Source organism: Melospiza georgiana, chromosome 7 (assembly GCF_028018845.1).
Source record: "Melospiza georgiana isolate bMelGeo1 chromosome 7, bMelGeo1.pri, whole genome shotgun sequence".
Classification (NCBI taxonomy): Eukaryota; Metazoa; Chordata; class Aves; order Passeriformes; family Passerellidae; genus Melospiza; species Melospiza georgiana.
In genome coordinates this window covers 26,776,398-26,802,801 of record NC_080436.1, presented here as the reverse complement: position 1 = coordinate 26,802,801, position 26,404 = coordinate 26,776,398, and the positions used below count along the sequence as shown (strand labels likewise).

At 35.7% G+C, this 26,404-nt stretch overlaps 1 protein-coding gene across 3 annotated transcripts in view; it reads right to left on the bottom strand.

Annotated features, from left to right (window-relative positions):
- The window catches only part of MAP3K2 (mitogen-activated protein kinase kinase kinase 2), a 42,249-nt gene that overhangs the window by 2,943 nt on the left and 12,902 nt on the right, over positions 1 to 26,404 (bottom strand). For 2 of the 3 annotated variants that reach the window (XM_058027742.1, XM_058027743.1), the window contains exons 2-16: positions 24,005 to 24,074; positions 21,491 to 21,609; positions 19,850 to 19,890; positions 17,365 to 17,464; positions 15,488 to 15,601; positions 14,786 to 14,885; positions 13,760 to 13,890; positions 11,676 to 11,755; positions 9,745 to 9,812; positions 7,900 to 7,995; positions 5,150 to 5,356; positions 4,272 to 4,420; positions 3,106 to 3,237; positions 1,817 to 1,946; positions 565 to 742 (exon numbers count right to left, since the gene is read on the bottom strand). In XM_058027742.1, the coding sequence (XP_057883725.1) occupies positions 565 to 742; positions 1,817 to 1,946; positions 3,106 to 3,237; positions 4,272 to 4,420; positions 5,150 to 5,356; positions 7,900 to 7,995; positions 9,745 to 9,812; positions 11,676 to 11,755; positions 13,760 to 13,890; positions 14,786 to 14,885; positions 15,488 to 15,601; positions 17,365 to 17,464; positions 19,850 to 19,890; positions 21,491 to 21,609; positions 24,005 to 24,008 (1,649 nt within the window). In that variant the 5' untranslated portion in view covers positions 24,009 to 24,074. The remainder of the gene's footprint in view (positions 1 to 564; positions 743 to 1,816; positions 1,947 to 3,105; positions 3,238 to 4,271; positions 4,421 to 5,149; positions 5,357 to 7,899; positions 7,996 to 9,744; positions 9,813 to 11,675; positions 11,756 to 13,759; positions 13,891 to 14,785; positions 14,886 to 15,487; positions 15,602 to 17,364; positions 17,465 to 19,849; positions 19,891 to 21,490; positions 21,610 to 24,004; positions 24,075 to 26,404) is intronic. The other variant, XM_058027744.1, reaches the window with a different exon arrangement.

The following is a 26,404-nucleotide window of genomic DNA, read 5'->3' as shown; positions in this document are numbered from 1 at the left end:
AGTCCACTGGGCAGGAGCCATGTTAGACTGTGGCATATACAATGTTTCACTAACCTTCATTTTTGCAAATTACCTTTCCCCCTTAGTTCTTATGTATTTAATAACAACTTAAACCAAATTATTTTTTTATACTCCCTTTTAAATCTGGCAAATTCACTCTGAAGTGTTCAATTTCTAGAGGAGTAGCATTTTATTTTCTGCCTTGCATCAAACGTATTTTGGTGTTGAAGTTTCATTACAACACATTGAACTGATGTTTCAAAGCTTCACACATTGCTTTCAGTCAGTACCTCTCCAGAACTAACAGTTTGGTAATCCTAACTTCATGCAAGGTCAGTTGAAAGGATTCTCTGATGATGTTTAAACTGATGGGCTGAGAAACTGCCATGTGAAAAATTAAATTTCAGTGTTAAGACTCTCCAAAAATGACTGTCAGTGTTCATATTTGCCACCTTCTTCAGCTTAAATCCCAGGATGAAACACTGCAGCAGCTTCAGATAACAAACACCTACTCTCTATTGAAAATGAAATGACACTTTTCAGTGGAGAAGGGGTTTAACATACCAGATGTCTGCTTTTCTGCCGTACCCTTCTCCACTAATAACTTCAGGACTCATCCAGTAGGGAGTCCCTGTGACAGACTTCATTCCTGTACCAGACAGACAGATGGTCTGCAGCCGTTTGCTGGCACCGAAGTCACCAAGCTTCACATTGCCTGCTGAGTCCCGCAGAATATTCGCTCCTGGAGGGAAGGGAACACAGCATTACCTTCACAAAAGACTCAAGGTTTTGGTGTGGGAAACAGTAAAAGAAGTTTGGATACAGTGGTACAATTCAACATCAACCTAGGATTTCAAGCCAGAGAATTTACTTTCTCTGCTCGTTCCTACTAGTCTGTTCTGGAGTTCAGAAAATAATGAATTGCTCACACTGGTTTGCATCCAGGCCTTTTCCAGGAAGGGGCAGTACCTTTGTAAAGCCCTCCTGACAAAATAAGGAAAGTGCTACACATGGCAAATTAAAAGAAATGGGGAAACAATTTCCACACAACTGAAAATGTCTCCCATACTATTGTAAAGCAAAATCTCAAACTGTGTTATAGATTTATTCAAAACAGTTATCTGCACAAGATGTACAAATTGACTGTGATACCTCAACCTGCTTTGGAACAAAGCATTGTTGATACAAAGCAACAGAAAAATGGTAAAAGTATTATGGAATACAAGAGCATTGTGTTCAACACACCTATTCTGCACATCATCTCCCTACATATTCACATCTTGCTTATGCAACACTTGCAAGTCACCTGCACCTGTCTGCAAAAAGTAGATGTTACACCAGGCTTCCTAGCAGTAAAATGGAATAAGTCTGATCAGGCAGGTGATCTCTGCTGGTCACTTCTTGTACCAGTGAAGTGCTGGTTAATTTCTATATAATTGATGAAACCAAACTCTGTAAATTTAAACTCTGAAGTCATGACACTTTTCTCTGCACAGTCTATTTCTAATGACATAATCCTCCAATATATTTAATGCTATTAATCAATTAATAGCAAAATAGTAAAATAAAATCAAAGGAATTTATCCTGCTTGTTTTACAGATGAAGACTGAAGAAACATTGCCAGAACTCTGCTAGAACATCATAAAGTTGCTTATTTTTCCTTCCCCAGGTTACAACAGTGACAAGACTAAAAGATAGAAAGCAATCACACTGATTTTAAGTCAGTATTTTGGTATTTCAATTTTAGTGCTTCACATAAGATTGGAAAAGGATCAGTAATAAAGAGCACTGAGCTGTGCACAGAACTCTCATTACCTTTAATATCTCGATGGACAATCATATTACTGTGCAAATAGTGAACTCCTTCCAGAATCTGCCGTGTGTATTTACGAGTCACGTTCTCTGTGAGCGCTCCGTATGATTTCAATTGGTCTTTGATGGAACCCTATGGCACAGAAGCATAAAGCACTAACACTTCTAGAATTCAACTGAGATTCAATTACATTTATGCTTGAAACACAGACATTTAAAATTACAATTCTTCTTGATTTAACCTTAAAACTTGCAAGCAGCTGAATAGTTCCACTACAATGTACAGAAAGAGAACAGCCCCCTAAACAGCCTCCTGAAGTTTTTGATGGGTGACACTCAGGATGAACATAACACATGCCCTTTGGGTTAGCTTATACTCAGAAAAAAACATTGTCAAGAAAAAAAAACACCATGTCCTACAGGGTGGTAAAAAATAATAGGTAAGCAAATCTTAGCTTAAAATAAGATTAAATCAAAACTTCTTCAAAAATAGTTTTGCAACTATTTTTGTATAACCTGTCTTTGTCACATGAAGTTAGAAACTGCTAAGATTACTTCTGTCACTTCTCCAAATGTCAGAAGAATTCAAGACATCCCACAAAACAAGACCAAGAACTCAAAGAAATGAAGAAGCAAAAAAAAACCCCACTACCACTTAGAAACCAAGGCCCAGACACTGCTTTTCCTCTCATAGTAAGTAGACTGCTGTAACTATTCAGAAATACAGAGATACTCCAGAAATATAGAGCCTCTGTTTTTATAGGAGCACATTTTATTTAGCTCTGCTGACACCACTTGGTGAGAAAGCGAAACTCTACAGTTTTCTGACCTTATAATATTTCCTAACAAAGAAGAAGAACAGCAGTTCAGCATGTACTAGGTGCCACACAAGAAGCAAGCCCCAAAATTATTTTCTGAATGCACTTATTCTCACCCCCATCTCAGCTGATCTTTGTATTCCAGAAATACTTGAAGTGTGGCAAAACAAAACAATGAAATTCAGGGAGATTTAAGGGTTTACTAATGATAATATTGCCTTTTCAAAGACATTGCCAGGCACCATTTACACCAAAACCAAACACAAAGTGCTTTTGTACAAACCACTGTAATTCTGAGAACTCAAGCAACCAATGGAGAAGACAGGAGGTTGCAAGCAGTTGTCAGTACCCATCTTTGGTGGTTTTGATTTGGCAGTTTGAAATATCTGTGTGCATTTATGCAAAGCTGAATGCTTGGGTGCTCATCACACTGCACACTATGGATGGCTGAAGTGGACGAGCTCTCTTTCTTACCCCAGGCATGTACTCCATGAATATTGAGAGTGTCCTTTCAGGTGCATCTCTCAAGAAGCCATAATATTGAACAATTCTTTCATGCAGCAGATTTTTCAGCAACTGAATCTCACACTCAAGTGCATTTACTTCCTGAAAGGACAAAACAGGACAGATTAGCCATGCTTGATGTAGTAAAACTAAGATTTTGCATTTGAATTTTTTCAAGCAGAGCAGTGTGTACATATCAAAGTGTTATGCAAACTAAGTAACAAAATACGCCTACAGCTAATGTAAAGTTTTTGTATTTTATAACAAGAAAATATCAACGTTAAACTGAGGTAATTAAAACCAAGCAAAATTATGGCTTTTCTATACATTATCTTTGGGAAGGTTTTGCTAGTTTTCATTGTTTCTCTTTTCTTAAAAGTTATATTTGTTTCAGAGCACAGCAGATATCAGTATGCTGATGAGGTCAGTGATCATTATGCAACACGCCATACACTTCCACTTGGGTAAAAAACCAAATAACAAAGCACAGAAAACCACCCCACATTTTAATCTTTGTGGTGGAATAATTAGCATTAATTCTTAATTTTTCCAGGATCATAGACTATACTTTAAAAATGCCTTTGATTAGCACCTGATATTGTAATAATGAAATGCACCAAAGGAAAACACTAACAGCTGGTGCTTTCTCTGGAGCCATCCAAAATACTAGAAATTTTGCAAACAGGAAGTAGGTAAGAATCTCAAATTGTCTTCATAGCCAAACCAAATTTCTTTTTGGCAAATTGTTTTCAGGAACACTTATATTAGTACAGCTTTTTCTGCTTATAAATGTAACTTCTTCCAATTCCTGTTAATATAACTAATTATCTATTTCAGAGTACCCTTCATAATAGATTGTTTGATTTTAGAGACCAAGGCGACACCAAATCAAATTATGCATCTTCACAGCATAAGGATCTGTCTGAAAATTTAAATGTGATGTAATATTAAAATCAGGTAAGCAGACTAATTTTCTATGGTACAAACAAAACAGAATTCCTAACAAGGACATTGTTTCCTATCACAACATGGTTTAAAACATGTTCATCCTGTTCAAGGAAAAGAAAGTCAGCCTGGTCTGGAACCCACCACTTCAGCAGGAGCCTTTTCCAAGGTGTCTCTTTGGTATCACTTACCTTGCTGGTTTCGGGGCTATCGGGATCAAACTGCACTTGTTTAACAGCCAGTTCTCGTCCAGTGTCAGCATCATAACACAGATACACTCTGCCAAAGGCACCTTGACCCAGCAGTTTACCAAGTCTCCAGTTAGTTGGAGCTCGTGGTGCTGAAAATATAAGTATGTTTTGGTTTTCAAATGAGCTTGTTATTCAGCTGATCGAGAAAAACTGGAATACACAGAAAATGATTTTTTAAAAGACTACTCTTTCAACAACAGAGACTGTGCGTCCTAAACCTCACTATCTAAATTACCAAGATCAATAAAACTCCCTGTAAGATGGAAAACATGAGCTACTTAAACTTATTCACAAAATAAGTTGTGGTAGAACTAGACATCCTTAAAACAACTAGCAATAGCTAATTTGAAAAACAGAAAAAGAATGTTAAACAAACAGCTTTCTTTTTAAAAAAAGAGAGAGGCATAATTACAAGGTATGAGCTACTGAAGTCATCACAAAGTATATTTGCTCCTGAAATTCTACCACAAGTATGAAGCAGTACCACTAAAAATTTACAGTTTAACTGAAAACATGACCAAGATCTGCAAAAATAAATAGTAATTGCAACCTACAAAATCCTTCTCAGGTCCTAAAGTCTAAGAAATCACTTTTACAATGTTTTGTTATCACAGATGTAAATTCCAATTGAAAGTCTACATGGAGGTTGGTAAGGTAAGCAAGGAAAATACTGATGAGCATAGTCCTGACCTTCGCCTATTAGAGAGACAAAAACATATTATTTAATGGCATGTGTTTGGATGGCATGCTAGGTTTTGACACGATATACCTGAAAAGTAAGAGTTTTACAGTGGGGTTCACCAAATGGCAGAACTTACAGCGGCTGGGTGGGCTGATGTCCATGACTGACAAGGTGGGATTGTCAATGTCACTGCCCCTCCTCCTCATGCGGTTATCCTCGTACTCCGGGGTGAAGACGCTGCTCCCACTGCTGGTGCTCAGTGAGTGATCAGTGGGGCTGAAACTGACCGGGGATCGGAAGCTGTTGCCCTGAGTCCTTCTGGCTCTTGGAAAAGTTTTACGACCTTCAATGATAAACACAGAACATAAAAGTTACAGTACAAAAAGATACTGGAAAGAAATGTCTGCATGCAAATATTTTATGAGCTCTACATCGCCTCATTCAGATCTGCCACAGCAGAGGATAGCCACAATCATCACGAAGTTTACTGGACTACAATCATCATGAACTTTCCACCTGGAAGGAAACAAACATTCATCACAGATGTATCTAAGGACTAGACAGAATCAAAATCTTGTGTTTAAGAGATTAAAATTGGGACCAAATTTTGGAATTTTTTTAAAATATAATCAACATGCTTGGAAAATCTGGAGACATATAAGAGGAGGAATGAAAACGCCATGCCTCTGCTTTTATTGCTCTATTAAATGTGCAAATACCAATTTTCTGATATTTAGGAGAATAAAATACACATTTACAATGCTGTAGGGCCAAGCCAGCCACTTCCTTCTGTAAACTAGAAAGTATTTAATTCAGAGAAAGACTGACACCTGGAATTAAACAGGAAGACCACAAAAGGATTTTAAAAATCAAAACACAAGCAATGCAAAATTTGGAGACAGCTACAGCATCAGAATGAAAAAACAGAGCACTGATCTTCCACATGTTAATTACAACCAGATGACTAATACAATTTATGTTAATCTATTTAGATAACACAACTATTTTTAGAATAGCATCTCTTGATTAAGTTTCATTCTAGAGAACTCAGCAATAACTGAGTGAGTCTCTGATTCATTAGGTACTACACTAGAGGAGGAGTTCTCAGAGGACTAAAGATAAAATATCTCTGAAATAGTAGACATAGCCTTATATACTAGTCTGGACAATTTAAATTCCAAGAAAGATATGCAAACAAGTTATTAAGCAGTTTTATTCAACATTGAAAAGATAAAAATGTGATAAACCAGTCATAATTGGTTTGTCTCATGTAGCTAATCCTATTTTCCCATTTCAATGGGACATTCTCACAAGCTAACTTATGAAGTGTTGCAGACCATCTTACTATGCAGATTATACTCAAGACAGATTCAGAGAAGTTATCAGTGATTTCTCATCAAAGGGGAAGATAAACTGCTGGGGATGTCCACTTAAATTATCTTCAGTTCATTGCCATGCACTATTTTAATTCATCATGTACATATGATGGAATTCAACACACTGAAATATTGCAGATGACATCATGTTAAGTGTGGCTGTAAATCCATTTAGAGACAAAAATAAAAATTCACAGTGGAATTAGGCGTTAAAGATGATTCAAAAATCAAGATGAAATTCAGTAAGGAAGCACAATATGCATACTTAAAGAGAAACCTAATGCAGAAACTACAAAATGTAAAGCAATTGGACGTCATGAAGAAAATGATATAATATAGAAAAATGTAACCCAAGACTGAAGAGCAGTCAGAGTGGTGACCAGAAAGTAGGGTCACTCTGCAACAAATTAATGTGACTGCTACATATCAAGTTCTGCTTATATTCTGTGTTATACATAAAGTGGCCATGAGAAAAGCCTCAGCTCGGGCAGAAGAAGAAAACAAAGACGAGAAACCAGGCGTCTGTATGTGTGTGTGTGATGTAGGGATATATAAGGGCAATGACTAATTCTTCACTGTGATAAAATAGACTAACTAGTTCTACTTCCATTTGCAGGAAAAATGTCTTGGGAGACAGAGAAAGCTAAGTTATAAGATAAGCTATCTTGGAAGTTGATAACATAAAGGAAATGTATGTCTTCTGTTCAAGTCAATTTAGAGTTTACTTGAAAGTCAGTGTGACAGATTATTGCCTCCTTAAATCTTGCTCTAGAGCAAGGAACTGGACTTTGCAGTGGCCAAGTTTGATATTTCTGTGATTCCTGTAACATAATTCCATTTATTGCTCTGCACATTCCACACAGCAAGTGAAGCCATCTGGTCTTGGGACACATTTCTTTCTAACTCTTCTCAACTAGTGCTCGACACACCCTGAAGTAGGAAAATCCTTCAGCTGCTCCTCTCTACTTCATTTAGAAATTTAACACATGTTAAATTTATATCAATGGTATTACTGTCCTAACCAGTTTTGTGGACACATCAGCAGGTGCTGCCTTGCATTCCAACAATTTATTTCACCAACTAATTCTCAGTTTACATCACTGCTCTTAAATTTTATTTACTCTTTTAATCTAAGAAAATGTTAACAGGAACTCCACTGTACTTGGGATTTCTTAAAGCAAAACCAGACATTATAAACAGACATACCTACTTTAGCTAGAAAAGGGTCACAAAGGTCAAAAACTTATACTGTATGACTTGTGGGTGGCCAAAGATAGCAAACGTTTCCACAGTTGTGCATATGACTCAGAAATTCTGTAATCCATAACTTTACCAGAGATAAAACTGCTCAGAGGTTCTATCAATCATTAGAAGCTTAGCAAGTGAGTTTGGGGAAGAAATTTAGGCTTTCAATTTCATCAGTGTTTCCATTTAATTTCATTAAGATCTTAAAATTTTATCACGTTTTCCAATGAGAAAAACAGATTAATAAAACTGTTGCAGTGCTTACCATCATTGTAGTCTTGTTGATGATATGAAATATGGTATCTTCTGGGATAAGTCCCCCCTTTTCCAAATTTCTCGAATATTGGGATATCATACTCTACTAGAAAATAAAATTATTCATTTCAAAATTTAAAATGTGACAAAAGCATGTTAAATTATTCACTTTGGTAATACAACCTTAAAATGGGCAAGCAGATCAGAGGATATGAAGGGCAGAAGCATCAGAGGAAAAAGAGTTATAGAACAAAATTACACAAGTCACAAGTACTAACAGGACTTCAGTCAAAAGTCCCAAAGGATCAAGAATTCAACAGCTCAAGTGGTTTGTAACCTCTTGCTTAAAAGAATGTTGGAGGACTGCAGTATGCCTGATTACTCCAGTTTTAAAAATACTTTATAGAGGAGAAACTATTCCAAAGAATATAATTTAAAGTTGTATAAATATGAAAAACTGGTGAATGAGTCAACACAGCTTGAATTACTAAAACACATCCAAAAGATCCTCTTTTAAAAGTTATTGAGGGGGAAAAGTATAAGGTAAGGGAAAAAGTCCCTCAGTGCATAAATAATTGGTTACATGGCAAGTACATAAGAAAGGGGGAAACAGTCAATAGTCCATAGGAATCTAAAACTCATGCAGTTTAATTATCCATGAATTCTCTGTACAGAACAAGGAACAGGGAGGTGACAAAATCACTTTGAGAAATAAAACCAAGAGAATAATTAGAGAAAGCCTTTAAGAGGCTACGTGACTGGATAATAAAGTTGCAGATGAAATTCAGTGTAGGCTTCAGTAAAGGTTTGTGATACAGACTTCCAAAAAAGCAGCACCAGAACTCTTTTATTAGCTAAGAAGAAAATTAAATGCTGTAAGATATACCGAACAAAGTTTTGGTCCACTCAATTTCAAAGATTTTAGTAAAACTGGAAAATATTCAGAAGTACAGAGATGATCAAAGATACAAACTGTTCCTCCCTAAGGAATGTAGGTCCCTATATACTAGAAAAGCAACAGCTCAAAGGGAGCAAAGAGATCCATCAAAAAACCAAACCAAACAAAAAAAAAATACACTGGAAAAACAGTAACAGGAAAAAAAAAAAAAAACACCAAGCCTTAGAAAAAGTTACAAAGCACATACTTCTTCAGAAACACAATAAATTGCACAACTTTCTGTTGCAACCTACAGCTGATGCTGAGAAACTTTATATAATTTGAAATAGGGACAAGAAAAATTTGTGGAAGGAAAAAAAATTATCAAATCACAGAACATCTTGCATTTACAGAACTCTTGAGCAACACATGACTAGGAATATATTCTGAGAGAGGAACATTACACACCCCTCTGTAGAAGCCCAGTACTGGTGGTGGCAGGAGGAAAGACTATGCCAGATTGACATTTTTTTCTGCTTCTGTTACACTTCAAATCATTAAAATAAATATTGAATATGGAATTAATGATTGCTGTCTATCCCACTATTAACATACTAGAACATGGAATGGGGAAAATCCCAACAAATCCCAATAAAAACTTAGAGATAGATATTACAGTCCAATTTAACTAAGTGTGCATGCCCCTATGCACTGCACATTTGCACTTCTTACAGAAGCAGATAGTTATACTACACCCACTAGGAGTGATGTCACACACAATAATCTAGAAGAAACATGAAACTTCTTGTATTTTCAAAGTATCTTTCACTGTGTGCATTTGGTGTTGCTTTGCTTTCTTCCACCATATTGTTTGTGTAATACAATACCTCTCCAGTGTGAACATCCTTTCTAAGTCCTATTAATTTGCAAGAGGAGCAGTTCTGGAAAGCCAGTGGGTCTCCAGTGATTTCTGCCTACCTGAGAATTCCTGATGATTATCTGGATAGCTCTGTGCTCGTGGCATCCGAGACTTGGGATAGTTTTCCCTGGAAGTGTAAAAATACACAGAATCTAAAATCTGCTGTTAAACCACAGTTAAGCTTACTGTCCTCTTACTGATGAAAAGCCACTGCTATACAGATTGCTGCAGAATGGAACTCAATTCTGAAACTCAATTCTAGTAGGCAACTGTAACAATTAAGGATCAGCAACAATGGAGAAGCTTGCTCACTGAGCTTAATGTAGGTAAGAAAGCAACAGACTCTGTTAATGAGCAATGATATTAGTAAAAACATGAATTATCACAAGTACAGCCACAAAGGAACACTGTTATGTTTAACACCTTTATGGCTAAACACAAAAGTTTATAGACTGTCAAAATGGGTTATACAGTCTACAATAACTCTTGAGGAAATTTAACCAAAGAAATGTAGAACCTTTTAATGAGAAAAAACATTTCCTCTTCTCTCCATGAAAGTCATAGGATTAAGAGAGTGATTTTATTGAGTTATAGAATGATGAAGAATTTTTTGGTTCTTACATGATCACATTGTTTCTTACCTACAGTTGGTATGTAACTCCCAGCCACAAAAAGGAATGGATGGGATTGCCAGTCAGAGCAATCGATAACAGTTTATTTCCATAAACATACCAAAACAGTGTCCTCCTTTTTCTGGTAAGAATTTCTCTAATGGGTAACAGAAGCTAAATGGAGACACAAAACCTACATCTTTGTAGGAAATATTTAAATGAAAAAAAAAAAAAAAAGGAAAACAAACTAAGTAGAGGTGACAAATTAAGTAAATAAAAACAACCAAAAAGAGTTTTGAAGAAGAAATATGATTTGCTTTAAGTTTGCTTTGTTTCCCCTTCTTTCGCTAACTCCTACCCCACAAAACCCTTAAATTTGGCAATTAGATGAAATTTCTTTTCTATGGAGCTGTGTATGTACAACCTACCACACTAAAACCACAAAATATCTTTCATGTCTACTGTCTTCCTTGTGAAATGCAGACTTATTAAACACAAAATTGTATTTGTTAGACCAAATCTACTTGTGTCCTCAAACCACATATTCTCAAATGAAATAGTACTACTGAATAACACAGCTCTGATTAACTGCCACAGGCAGTGACCTCCAACTCTTCACCTTTCCACCAGTTAAATAAAAAATTTTATTAGCAGTTTTATTACTTTTGCAGTTTGAAATAAACAAAGAGCAAATCTGCACATTAAACCCAAGGTTATTTGCCTGACCACCATAAACCAAACAGGAATTTGTGTTACTTGACTTGGCTGGTGGACAGTGACCCCTCCAAACACAGGGGTCTTCTCAGAGGTCAATCCAAAAAGACCCCCCACAGCACACACTGCCTCTTGCTGACTGGTGGGCTTTAACAAAGAAAAATCAGCTGAAAGTTTGCAAGAGGAACAAAGGGAGAGGAACAGACAGTAATTGCAAAGGAAAGGAAGGGACTGTCTGTTGCAGCCAGTACATGACTCTACCATCTTCTTGAACTGGGTACCCCCTGCTTTAGCAAAGAAAAGCCTACTTCATATGGCAGTGCCTAAGAACTGTAAATTTAATGCAGTGGCTCACTGCCAGGGTATATACACCACCCATGTGAAAGACCTAGCAACATTTAGTAAAAATCTTCAGTATATTTTTATAGGACCTTAAATCTAAATTTTTGTGGTTTAAATTATTGAAAAAAAGAAAAAAGCACCACAGTATTTTCCATGTATTAGTAAGCAATTAAGTTTCAATAAGCTTTTATAAACATTCTATAACTTACAAGGGAATTTCTGGAAGAAGCACTGTCACTTGAAAGGAATTGTATTTTACAACTGAGACATTATGCAATCTAATAAAGATAAATAATTAAATAATGAATGTAAATAATTTTTACCCATCTAATGGGCTGTCAAGCGAGGGACAGCTTCCTGAGCCAGAGTTTTCAGGACTGCTCAAAGACAATGGATCCAGCATCTAATAAACAATAAACAGAGGAAGATCAATGAAGTTTAAGGTTTTTTTCCACATTATTTTTCCAAATAGCTAAGGGGGTTGCTATAAAACAGTTAATAAGAAACAAATCCAAATCACATATGAACTGGTAAAAACAGAATGGAAAGCTCATCTGTTGACTTGAAATGAGCTCCTTCCTAAAATGAAGTTTGTTTTGATATATTGTATAACATCTATTATTTTCCATGAATTGGACAACAGTCTTTTGCTGTAAATTAAGCAGTTACCCCTCCAATTTTTATGGTCTGTGCTGCATCTTAAAGGTCCTGGGTACCTACTTTGCCATACACCAGTTAAGGACTTATTAAGTAAACAGTGTCCTGAAAGTGAGTTTGCAGAGTGCAAACTCTTAAATGAACTCTGTACTGGGAAGGACAACACTTACCACAGGTTCAGCATTTTTATTCCTCTTGTTTCATGCAGAACAATATTGAATACCTCTCTATCCAACCCCTCATCTCTTACAGAAAGTGTGGGGTCTGCTGTCAGAGTGCCAATAGCTGTGCTCAGGCAGATCAACAGCAGAGCAGAGCAAAACCCTCCATTCCCTAATTCCCTTCTTGTCTTTGTTGGGCAGGCTGTGACAGATAAAGGCAGCATGGCCAACACTTGCCAAGGTGATGTGGCAATGTAGGTGGGGGGAGCAAACAGAATTTGTGAGCCCACCACACCAAACTGGCCCTTGAGGCTGCTTAGGTTGAACTAACCCGGCTTCTTATCAAAGTAAAATTCATTGATTTAAACCTGCTGACAGCTCACACAGCAATACCTCTATGACAGGTTATATATTTCTAGAATAATTAGGAGTGAATGGACATCCCAGGCTTCAGGGACCATCTGTCTGTCTGACCAGACAGTGACCAGAAATTACTTTACCCCCACGAAAAGTAACTATTTCCCTGGAATGAGCCCAGACTTGGGCTGGATCTGACCACATGGCTATGATAATGAATAGCCCTGGTCTGGAAAGTAGGAGATGCAGTCCCTATTCTCAGCTCGGTCATTAAAATTGTGCAACAAATTGCACTATCCCCTTGCCTTTATTCTATCATCTGTCTCTCATTTAGTCAGCTCATAAAAACTGTTGCCTCTTGCCTTTTGTAAATACACTGCCAATGTCAACAACAACTTGAACTGATTTGTGTATGCAGCATTATTTTTCTTTCCTCCTTGAAATATCTCTTTCTCCATTGCCAATTCTGTGAGCAGTTACATTCCTGCTCCTTTTCCTGCTGTTTTGAAGGGCAATTTTTTATACTCAGTAGAGAGCAGGATTTTTATTTTGCTAACTGTGCAGACATCCAACATCAATGCAGGTGAGTAAGAAGAAAAAAAAACAACATACATTTGTGATCTGTACACACCAAAAAAGTGAATTTGGGAAGTCTTTCAGAGTTTATTTATGCCAGGCCTACAGCCATCACCTCGCCTCTATCCCAACACGGTATCTACCACACAGAATATCCTGAGTTGGAAAGAGGATCATTGAGTCCAAATCTTAAGTATCAACTGAGTCCAAATAATTCTGACAGGTCCAAACCCTTTCTCAAAATCTCCTTTTAATTACCTGGAAAAGTTGTAAAGCTGGTCCTGCTTACATATCACTCTCAGTAAAATAAAGGGGCTTGTGTTTTCTAATGTTTTCCGCTGGCATCTCTGCTGTTACTTGCATCTACCACTATCTAACTCAACTATCATGGCAATTAAGAACATTATCTTTCTCCTTGTAACAGCATATTTTAAAAATTGAAGAGACAGAGTAAAAAAAAATAACCAGGTTCTGCAAGACTAAACAGCACAACCTTGACATAAACAACCTTATGTCAAGGTTGAAACCAATCAAATTTTACCGAGTTATCATCAATTTTTTGCTGTTCCTCCTAAAAATTCCATATCCTTCTTGAACAGCAGTATTTCATAAATAAACTTCGCAAGAAACTTTAATTTCAATATTCACAGACATACCTGATCCATACTTTCTGGAATGAATTCACCCTCACTGTTGATACTGGTGAAGGATCCATTTCGAGCCACCTGATGCAGCTCATCTGGAATGTATCCTGGGGGAGGTGAACTCCTGTCACGAGTATTAGAACCTTTTGAAAGAACAGGGCCAGTCAGAATCTCCACTAACCCAGAATTCAAGGCTTTACTGAAATGCTTCATAGGCACTGAACCTGCCTGCATCACTTCTTGCTTTAGGAATCCCCCAAATGCCTGTGCAACACAAGACTTAAGAACAGCATTTAAAATCTACAATCCAGAAATTGCGAAAAATTTGGGGCAGAGTTACCTCAATGACATTAAAGAGAATTTTCATTATACAGGAACAGAAATGTAATTTGCCCATACACCTAGCTGAGTAAATTCCTTGTTTTGACCAAAAGCAAAATCCAAACCATCTACCCATGTCACCTAATCCTTTCCAGCTCTTGAGAATTTCAGTTTTGCTTTGTTGAATATTAAGTCTGTAAGAACATAAATACATATATTCATAACAAATGCATAATAATACAAATAAATTGTCTGGAAAATAATTAATTAAGCTCCCTAGTTTCATAATTAAATTTGGAAGTTAACATCACCCAACTTTCAAACATGAATAAGTGAAGAGGTTACATCAATCCCAAAATCAGTATGTTAAACAAATGCTCACACAGTAAAAAGCTATGGGGGTCTTAAGCAAGCAAACACATTGTCATATAAGCAGATTTTTCAGTAGCTCATTCCTCTATCAAAAAAATCAGTTTTTTAAGCTACCCTGAAATAACTCTATATACACTTACTTGTGGGGTTTTTTTGATAACTTTCTGTATTATATATATTAAAAACCCTTTTGTCTTAATATTCAAAATCTACTCCCCCAAATCCAAATTCTGTAGTAGTCATTGATGAGTAGAAGAGACAGACTTTGTTGAGAGCAAAATTTTCATGAAGAGTAAAAGACAAAAGACGTTTTTACAATTAAAGGTATTGAAATGTGCAGCTTACCTATTACAGAGAGTCGCCTTTTTCTGTCTGTCACACCAAACACTGTATTATCTAAATCTTCCAGTGAGGGCAAGGGTTCCACATTATTTACACTGGGTGACTGAAAATGCATAAGTATTACAACCTGCAGTTATTACTTTACATTCCTGACAATGAAAATACTTTTTAAGCGTTACAGCCTTTGTGCAGTACATTCCATTTTTTAAGCAGTCAAAAAAGCAGCTTGCCAATTTACATCACAGTTCATCTCTTTTCGTAGCTCATTCACAGTCTTTAAAATTCATTTTCAATATGTGCCAGTATACAAATCCTATGAATATCAATGCCATGATTTGTTAGATAATACCAAAATATCTCAGCATTTAGTCTATAGACTACCAGTCTTTGCTACAACAAATATTGAATTTCCCACATATGACTTAAAGAACAGTTTCAAATAACTACCATTACTTAAATTCTCTCTGTTTGTTTTGTATCATTCTACTAAGGTTCACTTTTCTACACCTGTAGGGTTGGCAAACAAAAAGACAGGAACAAGATCTAGGAAAGACTTAAAACTGAGTCAGTACAAAATGCTTAAAGTGAAACGAAGAAGCAATTAGTATTATATTCAATTGGGAAAATGCCATATTTAAGAAAAGATACAAATTATATTTCATTATGAAAACTGAGGAAAAAGGCCTTTAGCACATCTGCTCATACCTGTGTATTTCCATGTATTACAAGCAGTATCTTGAGACTCTTCATATGTACACTACGGTCAAGTAGTTCAACAGCTTTGTCCAGGTCATCCTGTGTGGTTAATGGAATTACAAGCTACAAAACAAGGGGCAAGGAGAAAAAAAGGCTTAAACAGGACACAAGAAAGAAATTATGAATTCAAGCGCAGAGAAACAAACAGAATGTTTCCTTTCATAACAAACAACTTGAAAATAAACCTTATTAAATGATCCCTTAAGTATTAAAAACTCAACCTTAACTCTTCCTTCAGATTCCTCTACTAAGCAGAACAAGTCTTCACAAGAAGCAACCATTCTGCATATACAGAACTTAAATATCTAGAAGTTTCACCAAAACAGGTACAAGTGGGTCAATGCCTAAATTAACAAAAGTCTGTAAGATAAATATAAGTCCTATTTCATAGAGTATAAAGCAGATTTTTGTATCTCAAATGTTAGTAATACACTTGTTTAAAGTTTCATCACTAAAAGAATTTCTCCACTGAAAGCCAGCATTTGTTAAGAAGATATGATCCATGTGCAACAACTCTAGTCCTCACTAGAATCCTACTTGGATCTAATTAACTAGAATTAACTTGGCATACATCTATCTTTAGAACAGAAAATTATGCCATTAATGTGCAGTTGAGATCTGAATTCTGTAACAGTGAAAATTTGGCTTGTGTTTCAGGAGTGTAAATTACAGCTTCGGCTGTAACAAAGTAACAAAGGAAAAACAATACAGATTTTTAAATCTATTCTACTTGTAAACAGCCTCAGTCAATGATGTTTAAATACAGTACTTTTATACAAAAAGAGATAGAATTGAGGGGGAAGATCTTGATAAAATGAAAAGTATGCTTATTTGTTAAATTCCACTTTCAATACTAGTGACACATTATTACCATCACATTTCTGAAAGGTGATGGGATGACTTGCTAACTAGTGCAGAAGGCAAGAAGCAGAAAACCTATGCAAATGCCTAAAAATCTACTGGTGGAAGGACCTGAGGCCAAAGCATTATGAAGGGCCATTTCACCTGACCTTCCTAACATCCAAAAACCTTCTGTTGGAATTCTTCATTTTGAGGATCAGTTTCACAGAAGTGTCTGGTAATGCAATGAGTAACTAACAAAGAGCAATCACTGGCATTTTCTTCTGCAGAGATGCAGGGTACATACAGCAGTTAAACTGAGCTTAACCAAGCAGATGAATAAGCCTCCATGCACTTTGCTGACTCAAGGCAAAAGCCAGATGTAACCCCTAAGAATGGATCCTGCATCTGTAAATACATTTGCTATTAATAATTCTATCCCTACTTCTAAAGGAAAGCCAGAAGTAATATTGATCAGGCAAAGGTGGCTTGACAGTGCTGGCCCTGTTACCAAGAAATCTTTGGCAACCAGACACTTCAGAGGAGCAACAGTTAAGCCCAGTTCTCCAATCTACACATTATCTAAATGCAGCATTCCAGCAATTACCTAACAAGATTAATCCTTAAAGAAAATTACCTACAAGGAAGGATAAGAGCTGTTTCAAGTTTACAAACATGCCAAAGCTCAAAGAAGTAAAGAATTTCCCAAGATCACACAACAGGACTGTGGAAGATCAGGAAGATAATTTTTCCACCCTTCAACAAGTCAGAGACACCATTATGACATAACACTACTCATGAAACATTTCATGCATTTCCTGCCTATCCTAATTCAGACAAGACTTACATGTTTGAGAAAACACACATTAGAAATCTGGGGTTTTGTCACAGGACAAAAGAGGTGGTTCCCACTTCTTACAAGTGCAAATTTCAGCCTTAAAATGATCAATGGCCAAGGCAAGAATTTTAAGGACACAGAATATTACCTCATTATTGCTGTAATGTAAATCCATAGTCTGTCCAAAAGCAACTTTAGCTTTAGCTGCAAGATCTTCAAGTTTAACAGGCCTTGGTAATTGCAGGATCCTGAAACACAATTTAAGTTATAAAGAATTTCTCTCCATTACTTATGAAAATCTGGCAACTCATTACTTAAGAACTATCTCAGAACTAAATCTACTACTAAAAAGACTGTAAGAGGCTATACTTTATTTTGCGTCCTCCATATTCTGAGACTTTTAAAAAAGAAAGAAAAGCAGTGAAAAATCTAAAAGGGATAAACAGATACAGAATTAGATTTCATTGTAACTATTTTACTTGCTTAATGCTGGGCAAGCCTCCATTTCTGAGGGAAAATCTTAGAGACTTCTACATTTTTCCACTTTAGAAAACTACGACAATGGAGTGCCATAGGCTGACAAGCATAAGCATAGAAAGGAATTACTCCTGCAGTCCCCATTTTTTGGAAATCCGAAAGACTATCTTACCTGAGGAAGGTAACTAAATGTCACCATCTTTACCATAATGAACTACACACTCAAACTGCCCAGTCCATCACTAACTGTGCTTCAAGTGTGCTCCTGTAAGAATGGTGCAGTTGTAGGTCAACAACTTAAGATTTTTTTTTTTAACTCAATGTCCCATCAAACTCATCAGCCCAAACTGTGTATAACTAACCTTTTACTATAGAAAACCATTTCATTTTTGAGATACAACACCATTAAACAAAAATGAGCTTTTAATAGGGACTAAGCTATTGAGGTACATTCAATTCACATTCAAAAAAGAAAGAGCACTCAAATTCTGTGAAGTAGAAAAGTTAGCACAGGGTACCTGTCCCTTTCATCAGTAGTTCAGTTAGTATTATGGTGGTTTGGGGGACATTTTTTCTCACTGAAATGAGGCTAAAAACCAGGCCAATTTCAATTAAAAATTATTTTTAAAAAATAAAATCTTAAAAATTACCCTAAAAAAGCAAACAAACCACCCCCCCTAAAACCTAACAAACACCAATTCTCACTGTAGTTAACACGTTGGGCAGCAAGCCTGCAACTCTACCCATCACACTACATACTCTTTTGAACAAAGTGCCACATTCACCACTGAAAGCAAGTCTGGAATCACTTCTCTTTTTCACTTCCTGTCTTAAAAACTAGTGAGAAAGCCATTGCATAATTTTTTTTCCCTGCATGATTTCTTCCCTTGATCACTAGAGTTACATGCCTCGGCAAACTGATGTATTGTAACTCATGCTGAACAATGAGCCTAGGCTGCCCAGAGCCCCCGGGCAAGCAGGCTGAAGTCACCTGGGACACTTCATCACAGACTTGGGTTAATGAGCATAAAAACCTGGGAAAGGGATCCTTCCATGCACTTACTTTATGCTTGTATTAATACTGAACTGGTTAACTTAGTCCATTGTGAAACTGAAATATGATGAATAGCAAAATGCACCATCTGTGCAGACTGGCAGCATGTAAACATTTTTCTGTTTTTAAATTCATGCGTCCTCTTATTTCACTAGAAATTATTAGGTAGATGAGACCTCAATTCTCAAAACTTTCAAAAAAACATATTCCCTCCAAATTATATAGAGAACTCAATCATTACTGATGCACCTCTACATGCGATGTCCAGAGAGTCACACTAAGGGCTGCCCAGAACTAGTATAGGGTTTATTGAAGCTAATTATTTAAAAAGAATTTAATATTTCTCTTGAGAAATAGCATGCCCAGGATATTACTTCCTTTTTTGTGTAAGTATTTTCAAAGATCTTATTCTATCATAATTTGTCTATCAGTAGAATGAAATTTGATACTTTCAGAGACAGGCAAAATGAATTGTCAACAAACCAGTTCTGGATGGAATTATACATCCAATTCTGTAAAAGCTTTTGAGCACACACCAGAGAAGAGATTATATAGAGACAGATGTTTATATACTTTAGCAGGTGCATCATCCACCTCTCATAAACAAAATGTAAATAAATTTTAACTGATTAAATGAAAACAATTTGAGTCTAATAAATTTTCCTCTTACAGTTGTCAGACTGGCACCCCTGAAGTAAAATCCAACCTCCTCCTCTGGGTATTACAGTAACAATAAATTATCACACATTTATTACACACACAATGAAGGACAATAATGAATTTTCTGGTCTACTCAAACTTGAGATCTATTTTGAAGACTTAAGTAATTATACAAGACTACAAACATCTATCTGAAGTGAAACCAAATGAAGGGTACTACATTGGACATAGTCACAGTATGATATTTAGGTGTTTGCATAATTAGAAGCTATATTTTAAACATTTTAAACAGTAAATTCTCTCTAAATTGTGTTCATAAAAAATTAAATTTAAGCTCAAACAAAAAATCTTATAGATCTGAAACACTTCAAACTGTTAATCTGATACTTTATGACAGGAGCATAACAAAACCATAAACAAAGAGACAAGACTGTTTCTTTACCTTTTTTCACCTCGATGCTCAAATTTGACTCTAACATCATTCTGTAAGAAAAGAGATAAAGGAACCACTATGAGTTTGGTATTACCTCTTTTGATGAAGTCAATGAACTCCAATAGTCCTACACTAGAACTAAATTCCACATTAATTTTCTGTCCTTTGCAATACATCAAGTATTTTAATAAGCTACATCTGCTGAGGTACATGACAGAGGCTTAAAGAGTTCAAAACCAAAAAATGTTAAAAATAACTTATAGTGTTAAAGTACAAAAACTTATTTGGAAGTGCAATGAATGCTTTTGTAAATAAACACATTATTTTCTATAAATACATGTTAATATTACAACATATTTATGACTTCAAATTTAATGTGGATGTGGTTACCAAATAATTCTGTATCCTGAATAGGCAGATGGATTTATCTACCAATAACATGTTTGTGAGTGCACTTTGCAGCTGAGAGTTCCAGGCCTAAGAAACATATCTTGTTGCATAAGCATTACCATAGAAACCCAGGCATACAATTAAGCCAGAAGTCATGCAATACATCTCCCAATAACCATCTCTGTATATACTTGCAGTTTAAAAAAAAACCATTGCTTTGCAAAATCATAATTTTAGGAATCAAATTGTATTAGCAACTACTGCAGGAAAAACAATAATGCATTCAACCACAAAGTTTATCTAAGTAACAGTGTTTCATCTTCCAAAAGAACTGATTTTCAAATGATTACTTTCAAAATCCACAAACTGAAACAGTGATAAACATTTCTTCTAACTTTCTAAACACAGATTATACTCAAATTATTTTGGATCATATGTGCATGTTACCACAACATCTAAAGTCACAGCTCAGATGTGAGTTTCAAGACAGTAGCAAAGCACCACTGTGTTACAGACTGAACTCTAACAACTTTTAAGGCACAGAATTAAAATTATGAAGACGTGTGGCTTTGACAGTTTAAGAGCCAAATCTACCCAAAAATTTTCATTTTTAAAAGGTTAAATTAACACAAACTGAAGTTTATTGAACTGTAAATTAAGGATCAAATCAAATAAACATACAGTTAATTTAGGTAGAAGTCTACATCCTCTCCTAATCTCTCCATATAGTAGTTCAAACCTATCAATTAAAAATTTACTACCTGTCTATTTGTGTTCAGTATCTACAGAAAAAACTGCAGCTGAAAAGAACTCTTATTTCCAGCTGCATGAACAAGAAATTGAGGCAAAAGATGCAGTGAAAGACTTCAGGCATATTTCTGCTGCTGTCCTGACATTCTTTCTTGGTATGATATAGGTGACATTTGGGTAATCCACTAAACCTACAAAATTATCCCCTGGTATTTTAAAATAGTATAGTTCCAATATAATAATAACAACAAATATAAAATCACTTCACATATGGTGTAAATACCTCTATAATCTTTAATTTACTTACTTAAGCACACACCATGATCTGTTCTGAAATGCCACCATTTCATTTTGCTGTTAATATAAGAATATGAACAAAGAAAATGGCAGCACACGTGGGAGACTAATAGCTCATTCTGGTATGCTCACTGGTCTGGCAAGCAAAATAATTACAGAAGTCCCAGCAGGACACTCCATGTTCAGTACATTGGAGAGGATATTGAAGATTACCTGTTTTTTAGGGGAAGATGACTTTGGTTTTCCTGTTTCTTGCTGGGGCAATACAGGACGACTGGCCTTATGAAGCACAGCCAAATCCTGCATGATTGAATTCAAAGCTTGCTGCTCATCTGCTCAGAGAAAAAGACCAGACAAGTGTAAAAGGCTGTTACTTTTGAAGGCATTACTCTCTCATTTCACAATTAGGCAGGCATTAGTCTAAAATCTAAGAGTCTGCATTACACTTCAATACATAAATACCAATTTTAAAAAAATTGTTGCCACATTGTAAACATTTTTATTTTATTTATCATTAACAGTGCTTAAGGAAATAGACAGCTTAATCAGTAACCTCAATTCAATAACAAGTTTAAAAAAACTGAAGTCATAACAAAGATTAAAGTTTAAACAGCTGTAGGCTGTATTAATAAGAGAAAGGGGATGCAGGAGAAAGCCTCGCCTATTTCAATTCAAACAATATCCATAGATGAGACGTTCACTTCCAACTCCTTTCCATAAAATAAAGAATACAAAGCAAGTTCTTTTGAACTATTTCTCCTCTATCCTGAACAGGTATGACCATGCCCATGAGAGGCATACACAAACTCCCACATGAACACCTCAACTGCCTGAGCATCTGCTGATAGCCCATGGAACATTATAAAAATGGGCTATCCAAAACAAAAACACAACAAAAAACAATAAACAAACCAAAAATAAAACACTACAGAACTTTTCCAGGACTGAAAATACAGAGGACTTTATGGCTTAAAGGAAGAATTCACATGGAGAATCAGAAGCTTTGAATCCAGGGGATAATTTAGGGGCAGGAATGCTACATAAATTAGGCTTCAAGTTGACAAAAAAATCCTAAATCCTGACAATCTGCTGCAGCTGTGATGTCCTGATGTCATGACAGACAAAATCTGCCCCAGAACTGGGATGTTCCTTTAGACAGGAAAGTGCTTCGGAGCTCAAAAGTCTGTACATCCATCACTAAGAGTAATTTATTTCTAATATTTTACATTAATTCCTTGCTACAGCATTAGTAGTGCACTCAGCATGTATCTAGAACACTGAACAAAATTTATCTCCAGAGCTGTTGACTGTGTGCCTTCATGCTCCTTGACAATGGATATGCTTGTTGAAGAATTCATTGCTAAATGCTATGATTTACAAAGCATACATTTACAACTGGATTTCTCAAATATGGACCTGAGAAAAGCTCAGCATTAAAAGCAGCAAACAAGCATCCCAAATATTCAGCAACAAGAATTCCTTCATTCTATTAAAATATAACCAAATATATTTATCATATAAAGAAATTTAAGTGCTCTAATTTAAAAGATTCCTTATAGAATGGAAGGCTGGTCTGAAAATGAGTAACTTTGATCATCACTCATGCTGTCATTATTCATAACTCTACTAAGATATGCAAATCTACAACAGCAAGTTTTACCAGCAATATTTAATAGCAAAACTAAAGGTGTTCTTGCAGCTCAGCTATTGATTTCTCACACTAAAGCACACTTCAAAATTTGCCACAATTAAAACAGCTGAACTATTTTATTGTGTTATGGCCTATTCCAGTGCTCAGCAATGCAAAAGAGAAAATAATGCTTTAGCAGTTCGTTGGAGTTTCCAGTGGTTACTGGATTGGATATTTTATACAAAGGAAACCAAAGTACTGTGGCAAAGCATCTAAAGTTACTAAATATCCAGTATGACTCAACAATCATTTCTCACACAAAATGTCAGAAATCTGAAGAGTGCTGTATTCCTAGATTGAGCAACTTTTATTGTTAAGCATAAGGTTAGGAAAAATTGACAAAACATTAGTAGATAAACAAAGGCAATACGAAAATGCGTGTGGCGTGGTTGGTTTGTTGGGATTTTCTGGAGAGGGAGCACCAAGAAATTATTACAATAACAACATGGTGAACTCACTAAAAACATACAGCTTGAAAAACTGACATACAATTTAAAGTAATACAAATGTGCCACATATGTAGAAAAAGTCAAACCATCTGCACAGAGGTGGCTTGTCATGACACAAGGGAGTAAGATAAAACTCTTATATGTAGATTTTATGTTTTGAGTTTGATTCTAACACCCATCACCACTAAGAGCACAGTAAGTATTGCTCAGTACTCTAATACCTTGAATGTAAATTTCCTAAATTTGAATCTGTAAGTACAGCTGAAGACAAACACCTTTTATTTCACATACAAGAACTGTGAACATGGAGCTGAATCTGATGTTGTGTTTATGACTTTTTGTTTTGTTTGCCCTCAGCACTGCGGTTTTATAATAAAAAAAAATGAGGGAAAAGTACTACATTATAAGGAAGGGGAAAAACCAAACAAACAAACAAAAAAACCCCAAAAAACCACAAAAGGAATATTTTCAACACTAGTGAAGCTGCTGAACATTCACTTTCATATATAGACGTTACATTATGTTAAACAGACCAAGCATATTTTCCAGGAATCGTAGTAAATTGTGTAAGTTACACAGAACACTTACCCATTATGGCAGTGAGTCTGAAAACTCAAACTTCAGAGAAATGGTTGCTTCATTAGCATTATTTTATTTCCTAAAAAGCAAAACCAAAACCCCACAATTACTAAAGTTGTCAAAGCCATACAAAATGGTCAACTTTTCATTGTTTATAGGCAGTTTTTCTAAGATTCTACATAGCAAACTCACAGATAAACTACAAATAAGCTTGCATAAGACACATATTATATGTGGAGAAAACAGCTTTTGCATCCCCAAGAGTCCAAAAAAGCAGAACATATATTAAATGATTTCCTATGCTGTGTTTTTTGTATCAGCAGTTGCCCTGGAGAATCTTCCAAAAAATTATTCACTTAAAGTGCTTATTAAACATCTTTTAAATTCTGTATTTGATCAAACTGTCTTAAAATGAGAGCTAATGTAATTTTCATTAAAATGTCTGTTTTAATTAGCTGTCAATACATTAAACATAACAATATATTCCATGATTTTAGATGAACCACTTCTGTAATACTTCTTTGTAAGCGTTTCAAAGAAATACAGTAGTTCTGAGGCATTTTAAATCTTCTACCACACCTGAAGACAACAAAACCAACTTATATCTCCAAACAAAAACACCCCAGATGTTCTTCCTCAGGCTAGCTGAAAAAAACCAAACTTGGAAGCTGAAGATATTTGAGCTTAAGGGCTCACATAGGGCTAAGAAAAAAACACTTCCTTCAAGTTCCTCCAGCTACAACAATTCATTCTTTAGCCTTGATTTGTGATATGTCTCATTAGAACATAAGCTAATAAGTAAGCATCCATTTATTTTCCCCATCACTTTATTACTTAAAGAAAAAAAAAAAAAACTTAAGAAAATTAAATTTCTCTGAATAGCTTGTTTCTTATTTTATCGCCCCTTTGAACCAAAATTCTCAGTTCAAATATGAAGTATATTCAGTCACCTTAACAACCTTTGTGTTAGCATTTAATGTTACTTTAAAAATAAGCTAACAACATTAAAATTTCAATTAGAAACATGACTCAGACCCAATTTTTTTAAGACCTCTATGAATTCGCCTTGTGAAATGGAAAAAGACTTCTGTTTTTAACTGATAATTTTCACAATGATTATAACAACAGGGTGCTTGTGGAGAGTGACTAAAAATAAGATAAAATTCAACATTTTTCAAACAAGTCTATATAAATTCAGTAAAAAGGTAAAAAGCATACCCTAATCCCTAGACAAAAAAAAAAAAGGAAGCAAAAACAAAAAATTGAAACTCAGAGAAAGATTCAGGAGAAGCAAAGGCTGCAAACACAAAGAGCAGATGCAAAGGTAGAATAAAATTATGTCAAGGTCTTGCAGAGAGACACAAGCAGCCTGAATTTGAATGTAATTAAAGAAGGGATGACAGAGTGAATTTCAAAAAGGTGTTTGCTACACTCCTATCACATCATCAAAGAAGAATATCCTAGCAACAGCATTGTGTATCTAAGGGTGGAGAGATGCTGATTCATATTCATGATTCACTTCCCACCAGCCACCTTCCAAAGTCTGGAAGTCTTTCAAAATCTGAGAAAGCTAAAAACAATTTCCAAGAATCACCTGGATATTTTCTTTCCTCGGTGGCCTTGTCAATGCAAATGAAACAAAGCCTGAGGACAAGTAAGCCGTGCTGATGATGCAGCTGTTTCAGACACGCTGAGCTAATTGCCCATTCTCACACACTTCTATAATAACCAGACAAGGTGCCTCTCAGTTACTAAATCAAGAAGAAAAAAACCCAGTGAAGCAAGCAATCTAGTTTAGCCTGTTTTAGTAAGGAATTCAGACTTACACAGCAAGACTTTACCTACATAGAAAGGTGCTTTACACTTTCAGAGTCCAAACCTGTTGCAATAGTGGGGCAAGAATCTCAAGGATATCAATTCCCTCCACCAAAATAAATGAGTGCAAAGATAAATGTTTTCCAACCCTTACAGCAAAGCCAAATGACATAATGTGAACTCAAGATACGAAAGATGCACTGTGATTATTTCAATCACAGCTAAAGATTAAATCTGACTTACACTGTATTAGACACAAGCAAGTTAAACCAAGACAATACAAAACCAGTATCTGCTTGCACTGCTATTCAGAGAGACATCTGCCTATAATATTATTTCAATCACAGCTAAAGATTAAATCTGACTTACACTGTATTAGACACAAGCAAGTTAAACCAAGACAATACAAAACCAGTATCTGCTTGCACTGCTATTCAGAGAGACGTCTGCCTATAATACATGAAGCAAAAAGAGCCAAGTAAAAATGAAGAGTGAGCATTCACAGGTGATTTTTCAGACTGTAGAATGGACAACCAGAATATCAAGTAAGACTATAAAATTTTATTTCATAGCAAGAAGAATGAGCCAGATAAA